At 46.6% G+C, this 12182-nt stretch overlaps 1 protein-coding gene across 9 annotated transcripts in view; it reads left to right on the top strand.

Annotated features, from left to right (window-relative positions):
- The window catches only part of NAV2 (neuron navigator 2), a 338929-nt gene that overhangs the window by 240835 nt on the left and 85912 nt on the right, over positions 1–12182 (top strand). For all 9 annotated transcript variants that reach the window (XM_054171581.1, XM_054171576.1, XM_054171575.1 and 6 more), the window contains 2 exons: positions 2486–2594; positions 4838–5227. In XM_054171581.1, the coding sequence (XP_054027556.1) occupies positions 2486–2594; positions 4838–5227 (499 nt within the window). The remainder of the gene's footprint in view (positions 1–2485; positions 2595–4837; positions 5228–12182) is intronic.

Raw genomic sequence — 12182 nt, 5'->3', positions numbered from 1 at the left:
AGCAGCTATTGAGGCTTTTCATTTAAAAGCAGATAGAAACCAAAAGGTAGGGGAAACTGGAGGCTGAATGGTTTAACGATGCTGCCTGTTCATGAAGATCTAAGTGATTTCCTAATTAAGTTCCAGAGGCATCATCCAATGTCTGTCTTTTAAGCGTGCTTCTCATTTAAGCCACTGAATGTCATCTAAGTAAAAACTTGATAGCAGTTGAGGCATAACAGTGCTCTCAATAGAAACTGCCTTAGCTTCTCTCCTCTACATTCTCTCAAGAAGATATCTACCACTTGCTTTCATATCTATGAGAGAAGTGATCTGTAAAAGAGCACCATGACCTTTGTTGGGCTAGAAGTCTATCAATATTTTATATTCTTTACTGCAAAAATTTCCAGATCCATGAGTGTAGAAAAAAGTTTCCTGTCCCAGAGACCCCCTGGCTAAAGGAGTGGGTCTCATGGAGGGGCTGTTTCCAGTCCAGTGGGATCTTAATTGTTTGACCCTTTGGCCTAAGCCAATTGTGTCTGGAGGAGATTGTTTCCCAGGGAGCAGACGCACACGAAGCAAATGGCTAACGTGGGCACTACCTGAGCCACTGCTGTGTGCCTCAGAATGGATAATGATGGTAGAAGTGTTAAAATCTCTCTTCCCTTCCCTTGAGGGCTCCCCCCATAGCCAGGGCTCCAGCACTTTGGTGAGTAGTTTGTGCTACTGAGGCTTTGGGGCTTGGTTTTTCTGTGCCATCAACCTGGCATCTCTCAGAAAGATGGGGTTTAAAGCAAAGGATGTGGCAAGCTCCAACAACAGCTGATTTCTCTGGTCATTAACACTTCTGGTTGGTGTCATATACAGATAGCCATCTAAACTAGCAATTGGATGGATGACCAATGCCTGGGCAGATTAAAAATGCATCACACATGCAGAGAAAGCAGACACCGAATGTGAGAAGTTTTAAACTTGGTGAAGTGTTTTCTTCAGTCATGAGTTGCAAACCCTTTGGAATGAAATTGCTTCTTTCTGTGCCCAAGAGAAGCCTTGTGACAGTCTTTTGGAAGTTTTCTCTTCTCAGCTTTCAGCTTACAAAAGAGTATGTTGGCACTGCCAGAAATTCACTTCTCTTCAGTCTCTGAGAAGCTTTCACTATGCAAAACTCAACTGAGTTAGCAGCCAAAGCATTTCCTAATTGACTGTTGAGAGCAAGTAAAATGCATTATTGTGAGACCCCACCTCATATACTGCACTCAGTTCTGGTGTCCCTTTCATAGAAAAGACATAGAGCTGTTGGAGGAGTCCAGAGGAGGGCCACAAGATTGACCCAAGGGCTGGAGCTCCTCTGCCATGAGGACAGGTTAAGGGAGCTGGGGTTGTTCAGCCTGAAGAAGGCTTCAGTCTGGACCTTAGAACTGCCTTCCAATACCTGAAGGGATCCTAGGGTAAGGCTGCAAAGGGACTTTTCCTAAGGGTGTCTAGCAATAGGACAAGGGGGAATGATTTGAAGCTGAGGGAGGCTAGGTTTAGACTGGAACTCAGGAAGAAATTCTTCAGTATGAGGGTAGTGAGACTCTGGATGCCTCCTCCCTGGGAGTATTGAAGGCCAGGTTGGATGAAGCCTTGAGCACCAGGTCTAGTTGGGAGGTGTCTCTGCCCGTGGTGGGGAGGTTGGCATAGAGGATCCCTGAGGTCTCTTCCAACCTAAGCCATTCTATGATTATGCTGAGGTGCTAATTAAATTATTAATGTAATAAAAATGAATTATGCTGAGACTCTAGAAGGGTTTTTTTGTGGTTTGTTTTGGGTGTTTTTTAATATATACAAACTCTGCTGTTAAAATTAAATACCAAGACATGAATGTGGTTTAGAACAGAGTATTTAAAGAACAAGATTTCTACATGCCAGGGAAAACTGGAAGTCATCCTCCACCTTCGAGTCGTGTGGCACATCGAAGTAACAATAACTGTGCTGTGATGTTGACAGGCAAACTTCCACTGTTTTACCTAAACCATCACTCAGCATGGAGCACCCAGTCAGCCCAGTTTTATTGGAAAGCTGTTGGTGTAAAACGAGATCTGTTTGAAATGGGGAAAAGAAGATCTGGGGAAAACAGAGCGCTGGAGAAATCGGCTGTGTCGGGTTGCTGTTGATTGTGTCGATATGTGAGATGGAAAGGGGGGTATTGATGGAGTATATCTTCTAATGAGGTTGAAAGTTAACCAGAATTTAATTTGGGTCATCTGGGGAAATGACAATGCAGAAACATCTGGTGCAAGGGCAGCCTATGAAATAAAGTTAACAGCACTGAGCTCATTCTCAGCCCGGCTGCGGCAGCGGCGGGTACCTGCCGTAAGGGAAGGATATCTCCGTTGGAATCGAGAGTGTTGAATAGCAGAAAGTCAGGGAAAAAACGTGTTGGAGTCAGATTGAAGCAGGGGTAACAGCTCAGTTGGGTGCTGCTTCCTGCCTTCTGCTTTCTCATGGTTTATTCTTCCCCTAGGAGAGGATCCAGAAACTCGGCGGTTGCGAACTGTGAAGAACATTGCTGATCTTCGGCAGAACTTGGAGGAAACTATGTCCAGTTTGCGGGGAACCCAGGTCACTCACAGGTAACAGCATGGCTTTGGTTGTGAGGCATGGGGGGTCATCTTCTTTTGCATCTCTTACATCTGCCTAGGTTGCATCCTAGAAAAATAATGAACACTGACAGTGGAAAATGCTGGTCTTGTACTTTTTGTCTATCAAGCACAGATCCAGAGCAGTATTTGGTGTTTACCGAGAGGCATGAGGAGTAATTGGTGGTGGCAGGTTGTATATAGAATAATCAGTGCTTGTTAAATGTCTGAGGTGATCTTTGAGTGTAGGTTACAGTTGAAAAAGTTTCTTCATCTTACTCTCCAGCAGCTTCAGTGCCTTACAACCCCTCTCCCCCTGTGTGTAGGATTTTGTTTAAATAAGCAGGTGAACTGTGCTTGACCCACCTTATCAAGTGCATAACTTGAATTCCTGACCACTCTTTGGACAAACAAGTTTTTCTAATACTGTTAGTCATCCACATCTCTAACTGCTTCTCTTTTGCAAAGCAGCAGCGTTTGGACATCTTCAGCAGCATTTAAGGTCTGCTCTAAATAAACAAAGGCTGTTGCTGCATTTAAACGTTCCGTGACTCAGATCTTTGTGGTGGTGAACAGGAGGCTGGGAAGAATAAACCCTTTGGCCCCTAATGAGGTCAGGGTCCTCCTTACAGCTCAGTGCATTGTGGGCTCCAGCCCTAAATGAGTTCATTGGGGGAACACTTTGTGTCTTGGCTTTGTATCTAAAACTGAGGCAGAGCTTGCCAAGGTGAGCTCCCAATGCTGTTTTTCTTTTCACATGTCAATGTGACAGCTCATTATGATTTAACTGCTATAGCCAGAGGACACATAGGTGTTTGGAGTGCATGTTGCAAATAGTACAGTGCTGCTTGTTTTAACAGACATCAAAAAAACCAACACAAAAGTATCACTGTGTTAGTCAAGCAGGAGAGAATAAGAGGAGTTCATGTGGGTAGGAGAAGTTGCAGCTATGGATTAGCTGCAAATAAATGAGCTGCGAGTAAGCTGCCAGTGTTCAGGGGGTAGTCTTGCCATCTGGGCACATCTCCTGAAATCCCAAGGTGTAGCAGTCTAATGCTGAACAATATTCCTGATGCTGAAACCACTACCAAGATAAGTGGTCACATTGTTCTCAGACCATTTGAAGACCGTGCACAGCACAGATGTTGGAAGGGATGCAACAGATTCCTTCAGCAGGACATGCAGAATGGAAGATTTCATATGGCTGATGCATATCAAGAACTGCACTGAAATGCTTTTGTAATCAGAGCTCTGTGTAATTGTTATCAATATTTTAAATACATGCAGTCCTTGAACATACAAAATATATCCTGAAAAATAAAGTTTGCTTTGCCTGTCTTGTGATTTTTTTTCATTTAATCCTTTCCTCAGTGTGGAAATAGCTACCATCTTGGGAGCTGGACATGGCTGCAGAGTATTAGGACTTTCATGAATCCATCAGGAAAAAAACCAGGCATCATAAAAATATTACTTCAGTTGGTTTTCCTTTAGTCAGCTTAATATCCCACTGCTGTGCTTAGAGTGGCAAAAACATGGGATTATGGAGATGAAATAGTTATGCTTTGATACTGTGAATAATCCATTAAAAAGCTCCTGCTTAAGTCTTCTCAGAAACATGTTGAACACTTGGTGGCCTGAGTGCCAGAGTTTCATTATTTAGGAAGGCTGTTGGAGGAATGAAGCTAACTCAGGGTGTTGCAGCAAGTATCACAGAATTGGCAGGGTTGGACACCTAGTTTCAAGCCCCCTGCCATGAGCCAGGACATTTTCCACTAGATCAGGGTGTCCTGAGCCACATCCAGCCTGGCCTTAAAAAGTTCCAGGGACAGTGCTGCCACCACCAATTTGGGCAACCTGTTCCAGTGTCTCAGCACCCTTATGGTGAAGAACTTCCTCCTAATGTCTAATCTAAATCTCCCCTCCTCCAGATTGGATCCATCCCCCCTGGTCCTATCACTCCCTGACACTCTGAAAAGTGTCCCCCCTTGTAGGTCCCTTCAGATACTGGAAGGCCACAATAAGGTGTCCTGGAAGCCTTCTCTTCTCCAAACTGAACAACCCCAACTCTCTCAGCCTGTCCTCATGGGAGAGGTGCTCCAGCCCAGGCAGACTCAGTGAACGCTCTTACTTGCAATCCACAGTGTGGTGTTGAGGGGGTAGGGTCCTGCAGTCCCCTGTGACCTGAGGCTGCTCCACGCAGCAGGCTGCATCTAACCCGAGGCATTTCTTCTTTCCAGCACCTTGGAAACGACGTTCGACACCAACATCACCACCGAGATCAGCGGCCGCAGCATCCTCAGCCTGACGGGCAGGCCCACCCCCTTGTCGTGGAGACTGGGCCAGTCCAGCCCTCGCCTGCAGGCGGGCGACGCTCCGTCGCTGGGCAACGGCTACCCGCCGCGGGGCAACGCCAGCCGCTTCATGGGCACCGAGCCCGGGCGCTACCTGTACGCCGCCCCCCTGCGCAGGCAGCTCGCCTCCCGCGGCACCAGCGTCTGCCACGTGGACATCTCGGACAAGGGTGGCGATGAGATCGACCTGGAGGGCATCGCCATGGACGCCACCGGCTACATGAGCGATGGGGATGTGCTGGGCAAGAACATCAGAGCTGACGACATCACGAGCGGGTAAGTGCCTGCACTTGCCTTCTGCAGTACAGAATCAGAGAGTCAGCCGGGTTGGAAGAGACCTCCAAGGTCATCAAGTCCAGCCCATCACCCAACCCTAACTAACCAACTAGACCATGGCACGAAGTGCTTCATCCAGGCTTTTCTTAAACACCACCAGGGACACTGACCCCACCACCTCCCTGGGCAGCCTGTTCCAATGGGCTCTATACCCTGTGGAAGCACAGAGTGGTAGGTGTTGGAAGGGACCTCAGAGATCATCTAGTCCAAATCTCTGCCCAAAGCAGGAGCAGCATGGGTGGGTCACATAGGAACATGTCCAGACAGGTCTTGAAAGTGTGCAGAGGAGACTCCACAATCTCTCTGAGCAGCCTGCTCCAGGGCTCTGGCACCCTCACAGCAACAAAGATTTTTTTCCCTTCTGTTCCTGTGGAACCTCCTCTGCTCCAGCTTGCTCCCATTGCCCCTTGTCCAATCATTAGACATCCCTGAGCAGAGCCTGGCTCCATCCTCCCAACGCTGCCCTGCACATCTTGATCACCAGGAAGGAGGGCACCCCTCAGGCTCCTCTGCTCCAGGCTGAAGAGCCCCAGCTCCCTCAGCCTGTCCTCACAAAGAAGACGTTCCACTCCCTTCAGAATTTCTGTGGCTCTGCACTGAACTCCTTCATGCAGTTCCCTGAGGTCTTTCTTGAGCTGAGGAGCCCAAAACTGGACACAGTATTCCAGATGTGACCTCACCAGGGCAGAGTACAGGGGGCAGGAGAACCTCATGTTCACAGATTCAGAGACTGCATCAGGTTGGAAGGCACCCTCAGCGTTGGGGTGGAACTTCCTGGGTTCCAATCTGTCACCTTTATACTTCACCTGATCCTTCCATTTTCATTTCTGTGCTGTGTTTGATGAGGTTTTGATGACTATTTGGAGAAAGAAACAAACACCCCAAAGAGATCCTACCAGTTTGGAGGGACAGCTCATTGAGGTGGTTAATTGGGACCATCCCACAGTCCGTGGGATTTAAGTGCGTGTTAAGGAGGTACTTCTGAATGTGAACATAACTCTTGCACATCATTACATGTTTTTTCCCCAGTCAGGGTTCATTGTGGTCGTCAAAGCCATGCTGCAACATTCCTTTGTGCCCACAAGATGGAGAGGGTGAGGCATTTGCTGTACTTCTGTTGAACCCTTCTGCTGTCTGAACTTTCAGGGGACAGTTCACTGGAAGGCAGTTGACACCTCTCTGTAGGGGAAAATAGTTGTCCCTGCAAAGCAAGCTCTGAAGAATGAGTTAGTGTGCAGAAAGATGAACTGACAGACAATGTTAACAAAGATTTACACCAACATTTTACCTCTGCCTCCACTGCAAGAAGCATTTCTTCTCTGCTGCAAAGTCAGTGTTCTATTCAATGTGTGTCCCTTTTCAGTGCCTTCCAGGAGGTACAGTCGTTTTTTCTTAGCATTAGACTGAGGTTGAAACTGATCTTTGAGATGGAAATGGGATTTTTCTTTTTGTGTGTGTGTGTGGCAGCTTTATCCCTCTCTGGCCACCTTAACATCTTTTGCTCTCTTTTATTTTTGGTAAATGATACTTCTTGCAGCCTTGGCTTGTTTGGGACATTAAGTGTCTCTTACTGAAACAGAACTCTAGAATCCAAGCTGCTGCTTTCTCTCTGACTCAGCCAGTTAAGTTACACAACCTGGAGACCTCCATTCATTCTGTTCATTGTGAATAGCTGGATGTTTTCACACTGTCCCTTTTGAAAAGTCAGACACTTTGTCTTTAATCCCTCCTTAGGGAAGTGTAGGGTGAAGAAGCTGATGCAAAAGCCTGTATCAAATTCTCCAGTAAAGCACCAGTAGTTCCTGCTGCATTAATAACACATCCCATCACTAAAGCTTTCCTTGTGCTTTCCTCAAATAAATCAACTTGCACCTGAGTTCTGCAGTGTTTATTGTAGTAACAGTTATTGCTTTTATGCAAACCCATGGCTGTAATTTTTGGTCTGGAAGTGAGGAAAGAAAATTCTGAGTAGCGCCATGGTCTCTGTAAAACACCTAGAGAACGAGCTGAGAAGTGCCCCTGGCAGAGCTCTGTTGGTTCAGGCTTCTACTGCTCAGATCCTAGAAGAGTCCCAGTCTTCACAGATCTTTATTTGGTGTATAAAGTTCAGATTCCAGGTTGAGGCAGAGGAAAGAATAAGCAAGCCATTGAGTTTGTGAATGATATTTCCAGAGAAACCCGTGCCTTCACTCATCTCTGCATCATTTCCTTGCCTGGGTCTAGCTGGGCATCCCCATTTAAAGGTCTTAGGACAAGAAGAGTTGTGTTCAAACATCTTTTTCTTTTCCACATGTCTTGCCTTTAGCTACAAAGGCCTCTTTTGCTAAATAATGTGAGTTGGTTTATTGATTTATGTAGCATTGTTTCAGTCATTGACTGAGTTCCAAGGACAGAAGCTGCATTGAAGGTCAATCCAGCATCAGAAAGATCCAGCTCCTTTTCAAAGTTGGAGGGCAGAGTTTGGAAGGCTGAATGGTTTGGAGGTCCTCTCATTGCAGCACCCACGGGCATGTGGAGGGAGCAAGCCTGAAAGCAGCCCCACACTGTTGGGGTTACTTAGTGTGTGCAAAATAATTGTTTGGTGGCTCTGTGAGAAGTGAGTACTGCTGTGTCACTTCACAATAAGAGCCTTGGCTGTAAGCCCAACATCAGTGGAGAGAGGAAAAAAAAACCCAGGCTGTTACCTTTGGTGACTCTCACCGACACCTAGAAATGCTGGATTGCCATCTCCAGGGTGAACAGATGTTTTGGTAGCCTGCTTCAGAAATTATCTTCCCCAGGGTCAGTTTATTGCTAATAATGATTGGGGTGGGGGGAAAAGGGTGGCATTGTGTCCTTGTGGGAGAGGAATCGGAGAGGCTGCTTGTAACAAAAGCATCCTTGCTGCAGAGCAAATCTCTGGGATCAGGGGTAGGGCCACCAGGCCCAGTATTTCCAGGAGCTGAGTTACAGTATGTGGAAAGCAGCACAAGAGGGCATTTATAGCATGAATAGCTCTTTATTAGCTGGTATGTGTTTCACTTTGTCATTTTTCAGAATTGCTACAATCCTGCAGTCTGAAAACCTTGGATCTGTGTTTTCATTGGCAAACTGATAGGGAAGGAAGCCAAAATATTTGTTGCAGCCAAAATAAATCCAATAGCCAAGATAAACTATTTTAGCCCTGTGATCCTGCTGCTTTCTCTGAAATGTACTGGGTCATGGGAAGTTTCGTTTGGCCTCCTTTAATAAATCTGCTCAAGCAGAGCTCTGGCAGACACCAGGATTGCTTTCATAGGGTTAGAAAGAGCATCTTTTCCAAATGGGCAACAAATACCTCTGAAATGAAGAAAGTCTCGAGGGGGAGAATCAAAGGTAAGGAGTTGTCTTATTGTGGGAGCTTAATGAATGACAAAGTAACAGGGCGAGGATTTGTGTCCTTTGGTGGCTGGCTGAGCTCAAGGTTCAGAGCCTCCTTGCTGTGTGGAACCACAAAGCTTGGAACTGTCTTGCCTATCCACCCAAAAGATTGTCCCAAGTGAGGACATTAACTCTGCTGGCTTTTGGGAGCTTATTTGGAAGGTTTTGTCCACTCCAGTCTCCCTCTGGCTTCTAACATACACATCCCTGCCTTTTTCTTTTCTGTCCTTACCCTGCCCCTCAGTTCTCTGTAAGGAGATGTAGAGTTAATTTCCTTTTGTCTGGCCTTGAGACACAGCAGCTAGGTGGAAAGGACTTTTGAAAATTCCTTTAATTTAATTAATCCTTTGCCCCTCTTTTCCTTGCCCTGGTGTGCAGCTTCCTTTGCAGGATTGGCAGCAGGGCTATACCCACTAATGCTGGCCACAGGTTCTCTCAGGAAATGGCTTTGGGTGCACAAACAGAGCTTGTAAAACAATTCTTGCAGAAGTGTGGCTCTTCCAACAAAATCTAGATCCCATGATGTGACAGCTCAGCCACCCTGGAGCTTGGACTTGGAGGCAGAGCAGATGTGAGCAGCCCTGTGCATGGGCCATGGCTGTGCTGCATGCCAGGATGGGCTTTGGGGCATGCCCAGCTCAGTGCATCTCTGTGTGGAAAGGTTTCCTCATGGCTGAGCTATATCATAACATCATTTTGGTTGGAAAAGCCCTCTAAGATCTCTCAGTCCAACCATCAGTCCAACACCACCATGGCCATTAAACCATGTTCCCAGGTGCCATGTCCCCAGGAGTCTTGAATGCTTCCAGGGATAGTGACTCCCCCACCTCCCTGGGCAGCCTGTTCCAATGCTTGACTGCTCTTGCAGTAAAGAAACTTTTCCTAATGTCCAACCTAAACCTTCCCTGGTGCAGCTTGAGGCCATTTCTTCTTATCCTGTCACTTGTTACTTGGGAGATGAGACCCATGCCCGCTTGGCTCCAGCCTCCTTTCAGGGAATTGTAGAGAGCAAGGAGGTCTCCCCTTCTCCAGACTCAACAATCCCAGTTCCTCGGCCATTCCTCACCTGCCCTATTTTCCAGACCTTTCACCAGCTTCACTGCCCTTCTCTGGACCTGCTCCAGCACGTCAATATCCTTCCTGGCATGAGGGGCCCAAACTATGGTCTGAAAGAGACCCTGTTCACCCTGCACGTGGATTCGATTCTAGTGAGAGTTTCTTCCAACCTCTTTTCTTGCCAGGGGGATTACCACTTTGTTCTGTATGCTCCAAGTTACAATGGGTTAGTCATGTTACTGGACATTGCTCTTTAAATGATGTGATTTCACAGTATATTAGAGGTTGGAAGGGACCTCCAGAGATCATCTAGTCCAACCCCCCTGCCAAAGCAGCATCACCCAGGGTAGTCCACACAGGAATGCATCCAGGTGGGGTTGGAAAGTCTCCAGAGAAGCAGACTCCACAACCTCCCTGGGCAGCCTGCTCCAGTGCTCTGTGACCCTCACTGTAAAGTTTCTTCTCACATTGAGGTGAAATCTTCTATGTTCAAGTTTGTACCCATTGTTCCCTGTTTTATTACTCTGCACCACTGAAAAGTGCTTGGCCCCCTCCACTTGACAGCCACCCCTCAGCTATTGATAGACATTCATCAGATCCCCTCTCAGCCTTCTCTTCTCAAGACTAAACAGCTCTCAGACTCTCTTCAGGGGGGAGATGCTCAAGTCCCCTAGTCATCCTCATTTTAGTGGTGGTATTTCATCTAAATACAGTGGATGGGTGAAACTGGGTTCCTTGTATGGCTGTAACATTTCAACATGACTAAGAGTCATTAGGAGGTTTGTTTTATTTTTCTTCTCTGAGCAGAGTGTTTATTTGGATGGCCACTGTCTTGTTAGGACTGGCTTCTTCCATTCTGATCTTGCAGCATAGCAGCTATCCACAGTGAAGAGCTAATTAACACAAACAAGGATGGGGTCAGGCAAGCAAAAACTCAACATTTTGACTTTTAATAAAAGGTATGAGGAAAGCTTTGACTTCTGGCCTCTTAGTAAACTATGTTGAAACTTGTTCAAAACTGGCATTTGCATTTAAAGTCATGTAAGAAGGAAAAGGGGGGAAAAATAATGGCAGTATTGAAATCAGAATAACCTTCTTATTCTAAGAATTGTGCTTCAAGACTTTTACAGGAGGCATGGCTTGAATATGACATCAGCATTTTCAATATTCTTATTGTTATCTCTTATTTAAAATATTCTTAACTCTCACTCAGTGTCAGGAATAGCTCTGGTGTCAGGTTCAGCAATAGAACAGTGTTCAATCAAGAGAGTGGGGGCTGTTCAGTTTGGAGAAGAGAAGGCTTGAAGGAGACCTTATTGTGACCTTCCAGTATCTTAAGGGGGCTACAAGAAAGCTGGGGAGGGACTTTTGAGGGTGTCAGGGAGTGATAGGACTGGGGGGGATGGAGCAAAAGGGGAAATGGGTAGATTGAGATTGGATGTGAGGAAGAAATTCTTCACCATGAGAGACGCACAGGTTGCCCAGGGAGGTGGTGGAAGCCTCATCCCTGGAGGTTTTAGTGGCCAGGCTGGATGTGACTGTGAGCAACCTGCTGTAGTGTGAGGTGTCCCTGGCCATGGCAGGGAGGTTGGAACTGGCTGATCCTTGAGGTCCCTTCCAGCCCTAACAGGTCTATGATTCTATGTCTCAGGTAACTTAGGATTTGTCTTGTGGTGTAGAATTCAGACACTGTAGGCCTGGAAGTCTTCAGGATCAGCTGGAATCAAGCATTTCATTTTGCATGCAGCTAATAAAGGGCCACAGGAGGTGACATGTAGTGTTTGTCAGTAAATGCACACCCGAGTTCTGATGGGTTGTATATTTTGCTTCCTTGTACATATTGTCCTATTGTCAGTAAGTGCCAAAATACTATTTAATAGCTACTGCCCCACTCTGGGCTCCTTTCTGTAGCAAACACCTCAGCAGTGCTTGAACAGCTGCTTCAGTGCCAGCAGGTTTTTATAATTTGAGCAAAAAGGCAGCTTCTGAAGGACAAAAATGTGGTCCCAGTCTGGGGCTAGCCAGCAGAGGGAGATGCAGTCATACACTCTTCATGTGTGTGGACCATCTGCAGCAGAGGAGCAGGCAGGAGGGAGCTGAAAGTCGCTGTGGAATAATTCTTGCTGCTGCTGACCCTGCTGAGCAGTTGTGGAGAGGCAGCACTCCCTCTTGGGTCGCAGGCTGTTCCTCTCTCTAACGAAATTAAAGAGGATGGTGCTAAATGGATTGCTTATTTGATAACTTATTGCTGTGAATTTCATTGCAATAGATTCTGAGAGAGGATTTAGGCAGTTAAAACTGGCGAGCCCCCAATGAACAGCCTCTGATCCTGGTGGATCTTCAGCTTGCACAAGGCAGGGTGTGATCACTGGCCTCCCTTAAGCAATGAGTTTCCATCCATGTTTCTCTGGAGTCCAGCCTGATATTTGCATACCTGAAA

This window comes from Dryobates pubescens, chromosome 22 (assembly GCF_014839835.1).
Source record: "Dryobates pubescens isolate bDryPub1 chromosome 22, bDryPub1.pri, whole genome shotgun sequence".
In the NCBI taxonomy this organism is placed as follows: domain Eukaryota; kingdom Metazoa; phylum Chordata; class Aves; order Piciformes; family Picidae; genus Dryobates; species Dryobates pubescens.
The sequence above is the reverse complement of the archived record's forward strand: the minus strand, read 5'-3'. Positions and strand labels throughout refer to the sequence as shown.